Source organism: Leucopleurus acutus, assembly GCF_964270905.1.
Source record: "Leucopleurus acutus genome assembly, chromosome: 1".
NCBI lineage: Eukaryota > Metazoa > Chordata > Mammalia > Artiodactyla > Delphinidae > Leucopleurus > Leucopleurus acutus.
This window is the reverse complement of record NC_139142.1, coordinates 85375090-85393861: the sequence shown is the minus strand read 5'-3', so window position 1 is coordinate 85393861 and position 18772 is coordinate 85375090. Positions and strand designations below refer to the sequence as shown.

The 18772-nt window shown below is 50.6% G+C and overlaps 1 protein-coding gene across 1 annotated transcript; it reads left to right on the top strand.

The window, feature by feature from the left end:
- Positions 1–3249: 3249 nt before the first annotated feature.
- CDAN1 (codanin 1) lies at positions 3250–15989 on the top strand (the record flags this gene model as incomplete). The annotated part of the gene is made up of 28 exons (XM_082842867.1): positions 3250–3339; positions 3569–4059; positions 4300–4503; positions 4694–4863; positions 4996–5109; positions 5192–5270; positions 5693–5813; positions 5986–6095; positions 6564–6653; positions 7538–7613; positions 8154–8359; positions 8654–8774; positions 9121–9267; positions 9384–9550; positions 9942–10029; positions 10275–10364; positions 10551–10605; positions 10826–10962; positions 11048–11151; positions 11430–11588; positions 11931–11994; positions 12161–12239; positions 12425–12573; positions 13988–14095; positions 14223–14286; positions 14473–14630; positions 14894–15001; positions 15818–15989. 28 exons carry the CDS (start codon positions 3250–3252, stop codon positions 15941–15943), a joined length of 3675 nt encoding a protein of 1224 aa, XP_082698993.1. The 3' UTR covers positions 15944–15989.
- Positions 15990–18772: the final 2783 nt, after the last annotated feature.

Here is an 18772-nt window from a genome sequence, read left to right as displayed (position 1 = left end):
CTTCACATGTCAATATTTACCCAAGTTCAGAAATCACAGGTGCATATTTAGACCTTAACTTAGAGAAGGGAACCAGAGGCAGTTCCAGTCCTCAGACCATATGGAAAGATGTAGTACATTGAAAACCCCAGGTGGTTGTTAGGACATCCCACTTCCCTGTCCTCATCCAATAGAACTCTGGTATATACTTCAAGGATGTGGGAGTAGTGTGGAAACATATCATTGGATATTCTCAAGAGTTTGGCTGTCCCTCTGGAAATATGAGAAATTTAAGCCAGTTAGACTCAGGAGCCTGCAGAATCTGTTGCCAACATTGCTAGGGAGAACTGCAGGAGATAAATGGGGAATTCCTATAGTTCTTAGGTAACTCCAGGACATGGGACAAGGATCTCCCTATTCATTTTAAGGAGAATTGGATGCTGCACATCTCAAATCCCTGGCTGGACATGAAGTGATGATATTAAAGTCTTGACCCATCAGTACATTTTCTAATTCAGTTGTGAATACCTGCTCCAACTTTTAAAACATAAGCTTGATGTTTACTCCCCTTAAGCAAGTTTGGAAAATTGCTTGATGTGATACACAATCTCAAGACACTGAATAGCCAAGCCGAAACCTTTACTCAGTAATGATTTGAATATTTCCTTAGATTTTGCTGGATCCTTGGTCTTAAGGAGACATGTAAAGGATGTGAAGCCTTTTTCTTCATTGCCCTGTGGAACTTTAACAAGATCTGCCTCTTTAATTGAAGTGACAGATACGGGCACAGTATGTATCACTGATGATACTGACATATCTCTCAGATACCCTGGGCCAGGGGTTCTGGGTTCCTTGACCTAGAGAATAGGATTCAGTGAGGCAGACCTTTGAGCCCATGTGACTATAGAATTTGCTGATGATATAATTTTACACACTAACGAAAGGAAATTTTATCTATCTTTTCAGTAGTTTAATATTGTCTCATATTGTGTACATAAGTGTTCACTCACCCTGTTAAAAACACTAGGTAGACCAAATTTTTATATAGACTACCATTGCCATATGTTGCTTTTTTTCCCTCTTAAAATATACAGTTTAAATCCTTAAAAATTCATGCACGGCACTTCACCATACCTGGGGTCTGTCTGGGTGTTCTTCTCTCATCCACAAGGGATAAACAAACCTACCAGAGCTTGAATGTGATTTATTTTAGGGATCAAACCAGGGAAGGGGAAGCCCTTGGGATTTTTTTCTTTTTAAACTATTCACCAGTTAGGTAAGTTAGTTCACTAAGGTAAAAAGCGTTCAGAGATACAAAGATAGGAAGCTAAAGGAAATGTAACACTGTGCCACTTGGGGCTCTGAAATTGGATTGGATGAACTGAGTAAAGAAAATAACAGATGACCCAGGCTTGAGCTCCCTCATTTCTCATGCACAGTTCGTGGTCCCCCCTCTTCTGACTCCTTTCCTAAAATAACCAAGTGCTGAATTTCACTGGGCCATTTACATACAAGTTCACAGCTTTTAGGAAAAAAGAGGGAGTTGGGAAACACCTAGCTTTGAATTAGATATAATTCTTGAAAGTTCTGAACTATTGGCAGCTCTTAAATCAGATGGAATCACAAACCAGAAGAATTCTCTCTTGTCGAGCAAGACCAGTAAGTTAGAGTAATTTAACAATTTCATAGTTTTCTCCCTTTCTTCTCCTCTTCATGAAATCAGAGTGATGAGAATTGCTCTTTGAAATACCTTCAAAGGTATTGTATCCATTTCCCTTCCAAGCAGCCCTCTTTATGCATTTTTGCTCAGGCAACCAAGGACATAGAGTATTGGCAGAAACATGGAGTGCTTTTGTATAGGCCATCTGTACATAAAAGTGTAATTATTTATTTAATTTTCCCATTTGTATCATATTAAAGCTTTGTACAGTGTTTTAAGTTCTGTTTTAAAATTATTTTGTATTTTATTTTTATAATCTAGTAATAAAATATTCATTCCGCATGCAAACTCTAGTTCTATTTGTGTGGTGGTTTGGATTTCAAAGGTGGGAAATATTATTTTTCTGATAAAGTTATTGAATGCACCAGAGGTTACAAGATCAACAGGGAGTAGAAAGTGTTCTATAAATGCAGTACCGCATCCAGAAGTGACCTAGAAAAAGAAGCACTGGACTGAATAGAAACTAGGTGTTCACAATCCCTGCAGATAAAAACCAGGGGTTCTTTTTCCTTCTCTGTAGGAAATGTCCCTGTAGCACTGGAGTGATTTCTGCTTCCCACCATTCTCTCCTTTCCACCTTCCTTTGAACCAGGGGAACTCTCAGGAGGCATTCACATGGGCACTGCTTCACCCTTCCTGATTTGGTCTGGCCTGGAATGTTAGTGCCATTAGTTTTTCTCTGCCTGGTTCCCTGTCTTGATTTCTCAGTGAGCAGCAACATCCAAAGAGGTGACTGATGGTTTTCGAAATAAGAGAAATTAAGAAATAACTCAAGCTCCCAGAAGCTAATTATGTATATGCCTGTTAACTTCTCAACTGCAAAGTAGCTCACATATTCACCTTGTGTAATGTATAAGAGATACAGACTAGGCTATTCTATGTGCAGGATGGGCGGAGGCACTTTAAGGGTTGTGGGCTGAGGATCCTAAAAAGCCCCCCTGCAAGAATTCTGTCTTAAAGTCTTAAATGATCAGTTGATGGTGAGTGGGGAAAACCATTGGTACCGCATGGGCAGGAGACTCAGCTTTTGAGAAAGGATAAAGTTAGCTTAACTTCATTTTGACCTTGCCTAACTTCTTTAGGGTGGTGACGACTGAACCTAGAAAGACTCTTGAAAGAAAAGAATGTGCTTATCGTAGAAAATATAGGCATCTTCTCTGGAGAATCGTTCACCTTTACCGTCCGGCCGCTCTCCCGGGCCCTTGGTTTCCCCCGCCGCGTCCCCGAGTCCCGGCAGGTCGCCTTCGGGCCAGAGCTGCCGGGGCCGGGCCTCACCGATAGTGGTGCGCTGCACTTGGGGGCCCACCGTACCTCTTGTCGGGAACCGCGGACCCATCCGCGGCCTTGAGCCAAAGCCTGGGCAGAGCCTCAGCCTGCTGAAGCGCCGCTGCCGCCGGCCCAGGTCTCGGTCTCGGTCCCGCCCTGGTCCCGCCCCACCGCCCTGGTCCCGCCCTCTACACCCCGCGGCCCAACGGTCGCCCCGCCCCCCGGGCGCCTGTGGCGCGCCGGCGCCTGCGCCTGCGCAATCGCCTCCGAGCGCCTGGACCGGGATGGCGGCCGTTTTGGAGTCGTTGCTGCGAGAGGAGCTGTCGGTCGCAGCCGCTGTGCGGTGGATCGCGCGCAGCGCCCAGAGTTCGGAGGTAACAGCGCCGACACGCCCCCAGGCTGGCCCGAATCTCCTTCCCGCGGGAGATACCACCCTTCTCGTTCTCTTCCTCTAGGGTGCCTGGCTGTCAGCCCGGCCCGAGTGCGCTCCAGCTAGGGGCCGCTACCCCCGGCCGCCCACCCCTCAGCGCGCCCTGCGGCCCCGGCTGCTTGCGGCCCCGGGCTGGCAGCTGACCCTCTCGCCCTTCGCTGCTTCTCCCTCAGGATGACCCCGGGGAGGCGGCCGCGCTGATCTCACTTCGGCCGCTGCGGAAGGAATTCGTGCCATTCCTGCTGAACTTCCTGAGGGAACAGAGCAGCCGCGTCCTCCCGCAGGGCCCCCCAACCCCCGCCAAGGCCTCGGGCTCCTCGGCAGCCTTGCCAGGGAGACCCGGGGGCCCGCCGCGGGGCGGCCGCGGGGCGCGCAGCCAGCTCTTCCCTCCGACCGAGCCTTCGAGCCCCACCGCCGCTGAGGCCCCTTCGGCCCGCCGTGGGGGCAGGAGGCGGGGCCCGGGGCCGGCCCGTGAGCGAGGAGGCCGCGGCCCCGGGGCCCTGGAGGAGGGGGTCAGCGGGGAGAGCCTGCCCTGGGCCGGGGGCCGGAGGCCCAAGAGCTCTGGCAGCCCCGGCAGCCCCAGCCTCGCGCGCTCTGATCCGCCAAACCTCAGCAACCTGGAGGAATTCCCTCCCGTAGGCTCGGTTCCCCCCGACTCTGCAGGGTGAGAATCAGCCCTTAACCGGGAGATGGGTGGCACGAAGGCTCTACCAGGGGAGTTAATAAACTAAGGCTGGGTGCTCTGTAGTAAAGCATGGTAATGGCTAGAAGGTTGGGGATGAGATAACTATAGTGGTGAGGGGCATTTTGCAGGGGGTCCAGGCTGTTGTGGTGGAGGTGGTGGTGGAGGGGGAGATGATTGAAGAAAGGAATATCAGAAAAACCTGTGGCTACTCCTCAGCAGGACCAAGCCTTCACGCAGGATCAACCCAACTCCGGTGAGCGAAGAGCGGTCACTCTCCAAGCCCAAGACTTGCTTCACCTCACCCCCAATCAACTCTGTCCCCAGTTCCCAACCCTCAGTCCTGGACACTAGCCCTTGGGGCCATAGCCTTTCCCCAGGGTGCAGAAGTCTGCAAGAGGAGCGGGAGATGCTCAGGAAGGAGCGGTATGGCCTTGCTGCTCCCTGGGATGTCAGCTGCCTCTGTGGGGGATTGGCAGGGCTTTTCTCTGTGATTGATTTGTCCCCTGGGAACCCTGGGTCTGTTTCCTGGTCTGTGGATGTCTCTTTGAGGAACCTGAGTATAGCTGTGGAGGGGAAGGCAGGCTGACTATACACGACATTTCTTTCCCCATAGCTCTAAGCTGCTGCAGCAGTCACCTGCTCCCGCCTGTCCCACCCCAGAATCAGGATGTCCTCACCCCAGCCGAACAGGAAACCTCACAGCTGAACCCGCTGACCCTGCCAGAGTATCCTCCCGTGAGCGTCTGGAGCTGGTAGCCCTTGTCTACTCTTCATGCATTGCAGGTGAGTGAGAGCAAAAGGCCCTGCAATGGAGATACTTGTAGAACCACAGGTTAAAAGAATTGATAAAGCATGTAGGACTGAGCCTTGGTTCTGAATGATGTTCAATACCCTGGAGTTTCTTTTCTTATCTAGAAAACCTGGTACCAAACCTCTTCTTGGAGCTTTTCTTCGTCCTTCAGCTCCTTACCGCCCGGAGGATGGTGGCTGCCAAGGACAGTGACCTTGAACCAAATCCAGGAGCCGTAGGTTGGTGAACAAGCCTCTTTTTGAGAAATGGGGTCTGGAAATGAAATCATTCTTAGCCAACAACTTGGTACTGTCCTTCTAGATTCCCTGGAAAGCCCTCTGTTCCAGAGTGTCCATGATTGTGTCTTCTTTGCAGTGCAGGTTTTGGAGCATCAGTTTCAGTGAGTTTCCCCAACAGAGGCATTTGAGCCTTATTCCCATTGTCCACTTGGTTCTCTTGTTACTTGGGGTACATGCTTGTGCTTAACACAGGTGTAGTGTGACCCTGGACCTTTTCCTCCACGTAACCTTCAATTTTGTGTCAAGGCTATGAATTTAGCCCTTGAAAGAATCAAACTGCCCCCGGTGGTCTTGGTAGCTGACCTTTGGGTTTATCTAATGTTTCTGCCCTGCTCTCTTGTTTGCTGCTCCATTAGGTCTCTCTTATTTCCTTCCCCTTTGCCTCCATCTTTAATCCTTTGCCCATGACTTTTCTTCATGTACCTGCTCCATGCTCCAGGTAACACGCTGTGTGGTGTGCAGGTGCCAGCTTCCTATTTTCAGTCTGTCCCATTCTTGGTCATTTGTGCTCTTGTCCCTGTAGCGTTCTTTCCCACCTGGACAAAGGGACCTTGAAGCTGTTGGCTGAGAATGAACGGCTACTGTGCTTCTCACCAGTTCTGCAAGGCCACCTGCGAGCTGCCTACGAGGGCAGTGTTGCCAAGGTAGTGACCCCATCTTAGACATCTACTAGCCTGGACCTGACCCTTTCTGGTCTCATAACTCAGGCAGCCCAGCTCACATCACTGTAGTGTCATTTGCACTGGAATGGGGATGAAGTTTTCTGAGCATGAACTCTGCCAGCTTCAGTCCCTAATTGTCACTGCCATGTTTTAGGTCTCTCTGGCGATGCCACCTTCTGCACAAGCTGTCTCCTTTCAGCCAGAAACTGACAATCGTGCCAACTTCTCCAGTGATCGAGCCTTTCATACTTTTAAAAAACAGAGGTGATAAGAAAAGGGAACTTTGGGGGAAGGGGATGAAGCAGGATTTTCTCTGGGATAGGCAGTCTGTGTCATTTTCATAGAAACTAGGAGTTTGACACTAACAGGTGGTAGTTTAGCACTACCAGGCCCTTCCTGGCAAACATCATAAGGGCCACTTAGCCTCATTCTGTTCATGCCCATGGACTTGAACCTCTGACCTTAGCAGCCTTCTCGCAGGTGTATGACTCTAGTTACTGGATTCTCAGACGAGAGTGCCATATCAACTTTAACTGCCCACAGAAGTATGTGAAGCATGTGGTGTACTGCTACCGGGTCTGTAGCATTATCACATAGAGAACGCTGGAGAGGATAAGGAACGGGGCTGTGGATAGTCCTGTCCTCAGTTCTTCTGAGCTAGGGAAGGCACTCCTGAGAATGAGTTAGGCCAGCTGTGCTTCAGTTGATCGGACATTCTTATGTGTCTGTCAGGGATGTGTTTTATGAGGTGCTTCGAGAGTGGGAAGATCGCCATGAAGAGCCTGGCTGGGATTTTGAGAAGGGCTTGGGCAGCAGGATCAGGTATGTGCTCATACACCGGTCACCTTGTCTTTCTTGCTTCCAGTAGTGAGCAGCTTAGTGGTGCTTGGGTAGCTGATTGAAGGAAGGCTTTGTCCTTCCAGGGCAAAGCTGTTTTCTTCTATCCTCCTTAATCTCTTCAGTTACTGCCATCTCTGCCTCTACTCAAAAGCGATTTGTCGGGCTTCCCTGGTGGCGCAGTGGTTGAGAGTCCGCCTGCTGATGCAGGGGACACGGGTTCGTGCCCCGGTCCGGGATGATCCCACATGCCGTGGAGCGGCTGGGCCCGTGAGCCATGGCCGCTGAGCCTGCGCGTCCGGAGCCTGTGCTTTGCAACGGGAGAGGCCACAACAGTGAGAGGCCCGCGTACTGCAAAAAAAAAAAAAAGCGATTTGTTTCTCCAGCTCCTTCCACTCAGAAATCACTCATACTTGCTCTGTGATTGCAAATGCTTGAAAAAGTGGAATGCTGTTATTTCAGTTTGCTTGAGTTTTGGCCCAAGTTTTAGACCCTTTCCGACCTCCATTTTCTTCATCATCTCATTTGACAATACGGATAACTTTGCATAGCTAGATAACTAGGATACAGAAAGAATATTCTCTTGTCCACGTTGGTCATGAAGCTCACTGGCATTCAGTGTAGACTGAAGATGAGAGGGGTGGTATTATTTCATGTTTGGTTAAGTGTATCTCTAGCTTTGAGGGGTCTTGGGGCTGAGGAGAGTGTCCCTTACCTTTTCCCATAGCCTTGTGCCAGCCAGCTCTGGCAGAGGTCTGCTCAAGCCCCTGGTAAAGGGCTGAAAGGCCCAAGGGTTGGCTTGTTCTCTCAGATCTTTCTCTCCCTCTTCCTCCTTCCATCACACTCCATCCCTGCCTCTTATTCCTCAGAGCCATGATGAGTCAACTCTCTGCAGCCTGCAGCCACAGCCATTTTGTTCGACTTTTCCAAAAACAACTTCTCCAGGTAATAGCCCTAGCGGGAGACTGATTAATCTACAGTGGACAGTATGTATTATAGGCAGCCAAGTAATGGCTGGCACTTTGGGATAGGGCAGGCAAGCAGGCAGGTCCTTGGCTGGAGATTGAACAAGAGTTCTGTTCTTTGGGTGGTGGTTGAAACTCAGGAAGCCAGCTCGAGGGGGCGGAGCGCTCTCTCCCATGCCCTGCACCTCCTGCCTCCCCAGGCCTCCTCAGACACCGGGCTCTCCTGGCCTTCCTTCAGCACCTCGCTACTTTCTTGCCCTTGATTTGTGCTGTGGTAGAAAGAGCACAGGGTTAGGACTCAGGTCTGGTTTCAAATCCTAGCTCTTGTGACCCTAGGCAGATGTTGAATCTTACAGGTTCCGTTTCTTCACCTATAAAAATAAGAATATAATCCAGACCTCAAAAAACATATCTATGGCACATGATACAGGGTTCATCACTTCCTCCTCATTTTGTTCAGTCCTTCTTTCCAGAAAAACTCACTGGTTTTTTGATTTCTCTCTTCCTCCCCCTACCCCAGATGTGTCAGAGTCCTGGTGGTGCCGGGGGCACTGTCTTGGGCGAGGCTCCAGATGTGTTAAATATGCTTGGAGCTGACAAGCTGGGGCGGTTGCGGCGCCTGCAGGAACGGCTTGTGGCCCCTCAGAGCAGTGGGGGGCCCTGCCCACCCCCCACCTTCCCAGGCTGTCAGGGCTTCTTCAGGGACTTCATCTTGAGTGCCAGCAGGTAAAGGTCTCCTGTCTTACAGAGAGTGGGGGCAGAGGCCAGAAGAGGTTTGTGTTCACAGAAGGGCAGCGTTTTCTCTCCTTTGTCTGGAATATAACAGGGTGGGACTGGGTGTTGCCTGGGCTCCTTCTAATTCACACTTCCTGCCTCCATTTCCCTTCTCATTCTTTCACCCATAACCTCATTGGCCTCCTCTGTCTACCCTGCTGAGCCTTTCTATCTGGAGTACCTCTTCTCTATTCTGGTCCTTCCAACACTTCTTCCAGTACCTTTATTTCCCCCTCCTCTTCATAGCTTCCAGTTTAATCAGCATCTCATGGATAGCCTGAGTTTGAAGATCCGGGAGCTCAACAGCCTTGCCCTGCCTCAGCCTGAGCCCAGTGATGAAGACGGGGAATCAGACGTGGACTGGCAGGTTAGACAGCAGAGGGAGATGATGGGGTTCTGACCTAGGGGGAAAGGGTATTTTCAAGAAGAAATCTGTAACAGATCTGGGTTTTTTTTTTTTTTTAAGATTTTTTTTGATGTGGACCATTTCTAAAGTCTATATTGAATTTGTTACAATATTGCTTGTGTTTTATGTTTTGGTTTTTTTGGCTGTGAGACATGCGGGATCTTAGCTCCCTGACCAGGGATCGAACCTGCACCCCCTGCATTGAAAGGCGAAGTCTCAACCACTGGACCACCAGAGAAGTCCCACAGATTTGGTTTTGTTCTAGAAGCCTTATGCTTGGGACCTTTTCCTTCTTGATGCCCTGCAGGGTGAACGGAGGCAGTTTGCTGTGGTGCTGCTCAGCCTGAGGCTTCTGGCTAAATTCCTGGGCTTTGTGGCTTTCCTGCCATACCGGGGGCCCGAACCACCCCCGACCCGTGAGCTCCAGGACACCATTCTGGCCCTGAGGAGCCAGGTGATTGGGGGCTCTGGTAAGAAGGGAGCTGGGAGGAGCTTCAAGGCAATGGAGTTAGAAGGCTTCCCCCAGCCCCTGGGACTGACCCACCCACTGACTGACACTGGCCCTGCCAGGTGCCCCCGGTCCTGGATGTGCGGGCTCTGCTGCAGCAGGGGCTGCGGGCCCGGCGAGCAGTGCTCACGGTGCCCTGGCTGGTGGAGTTCCTTTCCCTGGCTGACCACATCGTCCCCATGCTGGACTATTACCGCAGCATCTTCACTCTCCTGCTGCACCTGCATCGGTGAGTAGAGAGAGAGCAGGCTTGAGAAAAGGGTGTGGGGAGAACATTGCTGAGGCTGCCATTTATGAAGAGGGTCAAGCAGCCTGTGCTTCCTGTGTGGTACCGTAGCCGTAACTGACCCTCAGGGAAGAGGCCAGGCCTTGATCCACAAGGAAAGACAGTGGGCGGTTATTGAATATTTGCACTTTGATTGGCCGTTTTCTATTCCTACTGTGGCCCAGCTCAGAAGGGAGTACAGATCTGGGTGGGGTGATGAGACCTGGTTTCTTGTACAACAGCAGTCCCTTTTAGGTCTGTTTTTGAGAAGTACCTTGCCAGTGATAGCTTTCTGTTACTGTATTCCATTTCTCTCTTTGCACAGACTCCATTCACACCCTCATTTACATTTTAGGAGCTTGGTCTTGTCAAAGGAGAGTGAAGGGGAGATGTGTTTCCTGAACAAGCTGCTGCTGCTGGCTGTCCTGGGCTGGCTTTTCCAGGTTGGTGGAGTGAGGGTCCAGGTTGGAGAAGGGGGTGACTACTGTGGCTGAAGACAGGGAAAGGGAGGATGTATGAGTCTGAACAAGGGTGGGGCCAGAAGGTGAAGGTTCGGAGGAGGGGTAGGGATTGCCATAGTTTCAGAGGAAGGTGGCTTTGAACCTGGTGTCTAAACCCTGGAACCATGAGGTAGGAGGTGTGACGAATCTCTGAAGTGCTGACTTGCACTGCCCTAATCTCTTGCCAGATTCCTACAGTCCCTGAGGACCTGTTCTTTCTGGAAGAGGGTCAGTTGGATGCCTTTGAGGTGGACACAGTAGCTTCAGAGCATGGCTTGGTGAGTGTTGGGGTCAAGCCAGAGCCATGGGAAGCACAAGAGTAAAGGAGGCAGGCTGCCCGGTAGGGCCCAGCAGGAGACAAGCCAGAATAGACTGAAGCCTTTTATATAAGACTTTTATGTTTCTGGCACACTGGGGAGGAAGGGAAGCCTGCCTTCCCAACACTGGCCTGTTCTCTCCCCCAGGACAGCATGCCTGTGGTGGACCAGCACCTGCTCTACACTTGCTGCCCCTATATTGGTGAGGATACTGGTCTCCCCTCAGAGGGTCTTTGGTCCTTGGCCTGTTCCTTCATGAGTACCCAAAAGGCACCCTGTGGGCGCAGCGCCCCAGTACATTGTTCTGTTCTTAGGCGCTCCCTGGTGCCTCAGTCTTTCTATTCCCTAAATGCTTAAAAGTCAAGATGCTGGGGAGGGTGGGACGGTTCTGGAACTTAAACACTTGGGCTTCTCTGATGCAGGAGAGCTCCGCAAACTGCTCGCCTCCTGGGTATCAGGAAGCAGTGGACGGAGTGGGGGCTTCGTCAGGAAAATCACCCCCACCACCACCACCACCGGCCTGGGAGCCCAGCCTCCCCGGACCACCCAAGGGCTGCAGGTAGGGGGCAGGGCAGAGGCGGGGGGCCCGCGCAGTGGAGAAGGGAAAGCGGACCCTTCACTGCCCTGCCCCCTCCTCCCAACAGGCACAGCTGGCTCAAGCCTTTTTCCACAACCAGCCACCCTCCCTGCGCAGGACCGTGGAGTTCGTGGCAGAGAGAATCGGCTCGAACTGTGTCAAGCATATCAAGTGAGGATGAGTTGGGATTGGGAATGGAGGTGTTGAGGGTCCCCAGTCTCATTTTCTTACAATTTTCCCCTTTATAACACCTTGTTGCCAAACTGAGGAAAGTCAGCTGAGGGGCGGCGGGGGAGCGGGTGATAGAGGACAAGGGCCAGGTGGGACGGGGGGAGGCTAAAATTGCTGACGTTCTTTCAAGTTAGTTCTGACCAGGTTTCCTTGAAGTTGCAGCCCCTTTCTGATTCACCCTTTCCAACTACCTCAAAACCTTGCTGTTCCTACTGCAGGGCCACGCTGGTGGCAGATCTGGTGCGCCAGGCAGAGTCGCTTCTTCAAGAGCAGCTGGTGACGCAGGGACAGGAAGGGGGAGATCCAGCCCAACTGTTGGAGATCTTGTGTTCCCGGCTGTGCCCTCACGGGGCCCAGGCATTGACCCAGGGGCGGGAGTAAGACGCCAGTCTGTTTGAATCCTCTCATCTCCATTCTCCTCTTAGTTTTACTTTCCTGTCCCTTTTTCCTCTTTTATACTCATCCTTTATTGGTCCTCTCCCACCCTGCTTTTTTTGTGTTTTTGCCTGCTCTGTAGGCTCTTATCTTGGTTTTTAGAGGTTTTAGGGCCCAGAGTCCAGAGCTGAATTGGAAGGGCATCTGGGGTGGGGCCGGAGGGCTGAGGGTGCCTTCCCCTGAGGCAGAGCCCTTCCAGCTCAGGCGACTGCTGCACTCGGGGCGTTTCCTTCTGTGGGCCAGGCTGACGCATCTAGACATCACTGACCTCTGTCTCCTTTCAGGTTCTGCCAAAAGAAGAGCCCTGGTGCCGTGAGGGCATTGCTCCCTGAGGAGACCCCGGCAGCTGTACGTAGGAAGGAGTCCTGGGGTTAGCGGGCTGGGCGGTTGGTGGTGGGAGAGGAGTGCTGCGGGGTTGTATGTGTGAGGCTTCTGGTGGCAGGTGGGTCACTCCTGGACTTGGGCATTCGTCATTGTCCTAACTTGCCCCTGACTCAGAACTTCTGTGTCACAGGTTCTGAGCAGTGCAGAGAACATTGCTGTGGGGCTTGCAACAGAGAAAGCCTGTGCTTGGTTGTCAGCCAATGTCACAGGTAAGGTCCAGGGAGGGGGAGCGGCTGACCAAGTTTTTCAAAAGTGGACTGGCAGGAAGTTGGAGGCCATGTGGGGGAGATAGGACTCAGAGCCAGCTGGTAACAGGGAAGGGCATGGGTTGGCATGGTGAGCCTGTGCAGGGCTGCTTTGATGACCCCTTTTCTGTCCTCCCTCTGACTTGCAGCACTGATCAGAAGGGAGGTGAAAGCGGCTGTGAGTCGCATGCTTCGAGCCCAGGGTCCTGAGCCAGCTGCCCGGGGGGAGCGGAGGGGCTGCTCCCGTGCCTGTGAGCACCATGCTCCCCTCCCCTCCCACCTCATCTCCGAGATAAAAGTACACAGCTCCCTACTCCCTTCGGCTCCCCTCCTCCCTGCTCTTTTCCTAGTCTCCCTCCTCTCTCCCTCAACTCTAGTATTTGTGTGGCAGCTTTCTGTGTTGTCCAGCTAGTTCCCATTTTGTTACTGAATGGGATTAGGTAGGGCAGAACTGAATTGAACGGTTTTCGTAACTGCTGTTCTCTGACTTCTGTACTTGAATCACCCAAAAAGGTGAAAGGGAAAGGGGTAGATGTGAAAATTGTTGACTGAGTACACGTTACACAGATGATGATGGGAGTGGGGTAGGGAATGGCTGTCCAGTGCAGTAGGAAGTCTCTAAGGAACAGTCATTGCAGTATTGGGATATGGTTTCAGAAGTGTTCTCCTATGTGGGAGGTGATGCTTGTTTAGTTACAGGCAATAAGAATAATCTATCAATGCTCTTAATTTGAGAAAAAAAATTTTTTCGTACTGTCTAGAGCAGGAGTCAGCTGACAACCTGTGGGCCAAATCCAGCCTGCTGCTTGTTTTTGTAAATAAAGTTTTATTGGAACACAGCCACGCTTGTTCATTTACGAATTGTTGGGCTGCTTTTGTCCTCCAGCAGCAGAATTGAGTGATTGGGGCAGAGTCCTAAACTAGTGACCCAGATCTGGGGTAGTAGTGTGAGAATAAAGATTTGGAATAGAGACTAAAAAGGAATGACTAAAGGGCTTCCCTGGTGGCACAGTGGTTGAGAGTCCGCCTGCCGATGCAGGGAACACGGGTTTGTGCCCCAGTCCGGGAGGATCCCACATGCCGCGGAGCGGCTGGGCCCGTGAGCCATGGCCGCTGAGCCTGCACGTCCAGAGCCTGTGCTTCGCGGCGGGAGAGGCCACAACAGTGAGAGGCCCGCGTACTGAAAAAAAAAAAAAAAAAAAAGACTAAAATTAGAAGAGTAAGAGGGAGAAGAAAACTCTCAGCAGCCATTAGCTACTGGTTTTCAACATGCAGAGGATTTCTGTACTGAAACCTCGACTCTTCTGAGAAGATGAACAGAGAATCATGAGGGACAGAAAATAGTACGACATGTACACGACAGGACAGTTCCCCTGAATGCTTTCAGAATAAGATGCTGTCTGGGAATTGGCTAGGTATGACTGTCCCAAGATGAGTGCCATCTCTTGAGCTCTCTGGCAGCGCGTTGTCCCTTGGCTTACCTGCTCCATCTGTTCCTTTGTTGTCCACTTGGTTGCTTCTCCCAGCTGTGCTGTCCTGCCCAAGCCCCAAGTCTAAGGGCACCTTTGCCCATTACTTCACCCCAGGGCCCTGTCTTCCTTTTCCTTCTGCCTCTTTCCACTGGCTGATCCCCACGCCAAGCCACATTCTCTGTGGTCTCCTTGGCCCTGGCCTGGCACGAAGCCTTACTCTGCTTCCACCCCTCTCTGCAGGATGTGCTCTCTTTGGCCGTGGGGCCCCGGGACTCTGAGGAGGGAGTTTCCCCAGAGCATCTGGAGCAGCTTCTAGGCCAGCTGGGCCAGATGCTGCGGTGTCGCCAGGTGAGACACGACGAGATGCTCTTCTTATGTATCCTTGTCCAGCGTGTAATAATCAGAGCTGCATTGGCTTGGGGCTGCTGCTCTAAGGATGGTGCTAATGTCCAAGGTCTCCCCGTTTTTCCCCCAGTTCCTGTGCCCACCTGCTGAGCAGCATCTGGCAAAGTGCTCTGTGGAGTTAGCATCCCTCGTTGGTATGGCTCCTTTTTATCACATCACTCTCTTGCCGGATCCCCCAGTTCTCAGGGTGGGGTACAAGCAAGATTAGAAAACAGCTTTTTTCTACTCTGTGTCCTCCCAGGGCCACGTGACCCTGCCTCCATTTCTTAGAGCTTGGCATTCCTCTCTCCCCATAGTTGCAGATCAAATTCCTGTCCTAGGGCCCCCGGCACAGCAGCAGCTGGAGAGAGGGCAGGCTCGAAGGCTCCTGCTCATGCTGGTTTCCCTATGGAAGGAGGACTTTCAAGTGCCGGTTCCGCTGCAGCTGCTGCTGAGGCCAAGAAACGTGGGGCTTCTGGCAGCCACTCGGCCGAGGGAGGTGAGCCAGAGAGGTGGGGGGAGGGGGGCAAGTGGGCTTCTGAGAAGCCTCTGCAGTCGTGTTACTCCTACCATCCCCACCCCAAATGTTATTAGCTGGTTTAGTCCCCCTTTGCTGAGGCTGTGCTTATCTTTTCTTCCGTGCTCAGACTCCCTTAGTTTTGGCTCGTCTCCCCCTCCTCCCTCAGCAGCTCTGCCCTTTGTATCAAGGTCACTGTGCAGTCCTCCTAGCCACCCTGACCTCTTCCTCTGTGTGTGTTGCAGTGGGACCTGCTGCTGTTCTTGCTCCGGGAGCTGGTAGAGAAAGGTCTGATGGGACGGATGGAGATAGAGGCCTGCCTAGGCAGCCTCCATGAGGCCCAGTGGCCAAGGGTAAGGAGTCCTCGTCTCCTTTTACCTGGAAAGGGAACAGGTGTCATATGTCCCTTTTATCCTGAAAGGGGGCAAGTGATGGGGCCTGGCATTCTTAGGATCTTCCCAAAGCTCAGTGGATTTTGTCAGATTTCTTGAGGACCACCCTGAAATGAAGTGGCTGCTCTGGGGGTCCTCTTTCACATTTAAGTATCTATTGTATGAAGGACTGTGTCCACGGAGGAAGGGAAGATGGAAGAGGCAGATAGTTTGTTTATGGCATAGTGAGTGTGCAGTTTGTGGGTTTGTGTTTTTTTTTTTTGGCCATGCCAAATGGCTGGTAGGATCTTAGTTCCACAACCAGGGATGGAACCTGGGCCCCAGCAGTGAAAGCGCCGAGTCCTAACCACTGGACCACCAGGGAATTCCCAAGTGTGGGTTTTTAAAATCAGAATAACCTGGATTTTAATCTCAGCTAGTCCTTGATGTTATTGTGATTTGGGACAAAGTAATTTTAGTTTCTTCATTCATAAAATGGGAATAATTTAGACCTCCTGGGGTTCTTCAAGATGAAATAATGTGCATATTAAGTACTCATTAGTGGTTTTGAGCTTCCCATTAGAGTTCACTCTCCCTGCTGGAACTTGAGCATCCTAGAGTACTAATGGGACAAGGTTTCCAAGTCCATTTCCAGGTAGAAGGCAGTTGGGAAAAAATAAAACAGGTTGTCTGGTTAGCTAGGGCTTGATATTTGGGATTGATTTTTAGTAAAAAGGGTGAATTGAACAATCTAGAACTGTGTGTCTGCCTTTTCTGTCATCTTTCTGCTTATTCCAGGATTTTTCTGAAGAATTAGCAACACTGTTCAACCTGTTTCTAGCTGAACCCCATGTGCCACAACCTCAGCTAAGAGCTTGTGAGCTGGTGCAGCCAAACCGGGGGACTGTGCTGGCCCAGAGCTAGGGCTGGGAAGCGGCCCTACCTTGGGCATCTCGCCAGAGCGCTGGAACCCAGCCTGACTGTGCCTCAGGAGGAGGCCCCAGAGCCACCCCAAGTGCCCACCCTGACCCTTGCTGGTGTGGAAGTAGCTCAGTCTGTCATCAGGCTTCCTGCTCACATGCAAAGGAAGAGAGTGGCAGCCTGGCATCCCCGTGACTGTGGGCTCACCATCCCAAGTCCTAAAGGAAGCAGGAGGGGGTCACCCGATTCAGGATTATGGTGGAAGAACCTAGAGACTCCAGTCCTGGAGAAGAAGAGTTGGCATTTATTATGAAATGATGTGTGGGGGCTTGTCGGCACAAGATTCAAGCCCCACTTGCTGCTGTCCCAGCATCTCTTAGAGCTTTGTAGTTTGGGAAATCATGACTGACAGAGGGAAGTGACTTCTGCTTAACTTGTGAGTAAAGTTAAACATGAATCTTGGGAGTCTTACATTTTCTTACCACCAGGAGCTGGACTGCCATCTCCTTAAAAACGTACAACAAATGTGGGGCTCGCCCAACAGAAACCTGCCTTTTACCTTGCACCCCACCTGCCTTCAGTCCCGTGCAGGTAGTAACTTTTGACTCTAGCTCCATCCAGGGGCCAAGCACGGGCAGAACATTAGAGGTTTTTAAAATAAACTGTTTTCTTTACCAAGGGCTTCATGTCTAGTTATTTTCACCTTACTCGTCCCTGTAGAAGGCTGCAAAGTCTCAGGTGGGCTTGGAGGTGAGCATTGACAGGGTAGAGCTGTCCCATTGGTTGGCCACTTAGCAATGCCTAAATATTCCATCATGTGAGACCCTGCAGGCCAGAGAGCCTGGGGCCCTTGTTAAGCCACTGCCAACAGTATTGACTTCGTTCAACTCCTTTAAAGGTTTAGGATGTGTGAAGTTTCTACTCACCAGATACTGCCCACTTGTGATGCTTGCTTCTTGGGGGGCTGGGGGTGTTTGATTTGGCTCAGAACAAAAGCATTCTACGTGTCTATAAATGCACCAATTTTGACTAAGCAAGCACTACCTTGATAAGGCACTCTTCTAGAATTCATGGGTTTTCTACTTTGGCAGTGTGCGCAGAGATTCAGTCTCTCTCAGGGGAAGGCGAGGGTACTCAGTGAACCCTCTTGAAGTGGCTTGCAAAATCTGTCTGTGCATATGTGTGTATTTCTTAGGAGAAAAGTTCCCAGCTGTCAAAGAGGTCTCCAACCCACGGAAGGGTAAGATGCTCTGGGTCTAAAGAGGTCTGCTGTATGACTTTAGTAAAGCCAGTTGGGAGCCCTTACAGTAGGTCCCATCAGCACAGAAAGTTAAAAATGGGGGTGTGTCTCACCACTTTGTAATCATGCTTCTGCGCAGTCAGGCAGTGATCATCCCTTCCCCTCAGCTCATCCTAATCAATAAGTTTTTGCATCTGAACCTTTTTTTCTTCATCTCTTCATTTGTCCTTTAAATCCAATTTATACTATAGCAAATTCTGGAAGTTCTGAATGCTTGGGAACCAAAACAGTTTTAAGAAATATTTTATCTTTCTGCACCCATCAGGTGTGGCTGAACGAAAGCACTGCCCCAGGAAGCTGAGCCCCGAGGTAAGCAGACACCCAGCTACTTCAGACACTCAGCTCCATGTGAGGTGGGACAGGCAGGCAAGCATGGAGGAAAGCCTGAAGCCCCAAGGATGCTGAGTTTAAAGCCCACTTAGTTAAACCGCACAGGCCCAATTCAGGAAACAACGCTGGCCTGTGTGAACCTTAAGGGTTTACTTTAGGCAGGCAGTAAGATAAGAAAGGAATTAGAGACAAGCAGCTAACGAACTAGTGAACTCATTAGTATTTACGTTGTTTTCCATAGACCTGCTCTCTACCAGTATCAGTGGTTTTCAAAGTGTGGTCCCCAGACCAGCAGCCTCATCATCACCTGCAACTTCCTAGAAATACAAATATGTGGGCCCCTCTCCACTCTTCTAAATCAGAAACTCTAGGGTGGGGGCCAGCCTGGGGTGTAACAAGTCCTTCAGGTGATTCAGAAGCACAATAAAGTCTGAGAACCACCTGTCTTAACCAAAACCTGACTTCTCCTTGATCATTTGGAGTCAGGTCCCTGGATTATCCTTACCACCTCTGCATTTTACTGTAAGATCAGCCTCAGTTAATGTTCTTTAGATTTGCTGACTCACATGCCTGGCTTGTGGCTTCTCTAGTTTAGGGGATACAGTCACCTCCAGGCTAACCACCGTTCGGATTCCCATTGCTGGCTCTACCTCAGAAGCCCTAGAGGTGCATACCTGTTAAAGAGCTTCCTTCCAGGGGTCTATGGTCACCGTTGAGTGTGGCAGTGGAATCTGTTCTGGAATCCTCCCTCATGTCTGGGCTACAGCTGGCCATAGCTGGGCAACTTACCTGGTTGCTCTTTATGTGCAAAGCAGTGCTGAGCTCATGGGAAACACTCAATACACATGTGTAAACTATATAGCCTGAAACTGGGCCATGAGTAGTTACTGCCATCACAATCACCAGGCTGAATTCTGAGCCCAAACGACACAATTAGACTATCCCAGGATAATCTTCACTGAATAAAAGTACACATTGGACTTTTAATTTGCAAGTGTTCTGCACTTTTCAATCAGTGGTCTTAGAGATTCATGTGAAGAGAGATGGGAGTACATAAATAGGGTGTTAAATATATCAAGTGTAACCAAAAAAATTAACCAGAAAAATAAGTTTAAAAGCAATCAAAAAAAAACACCTTCAATAATATATAAATAACTTAATCTGAGGTAAGAGAAAAACAAAATCCTGCAGATACTTTTAGA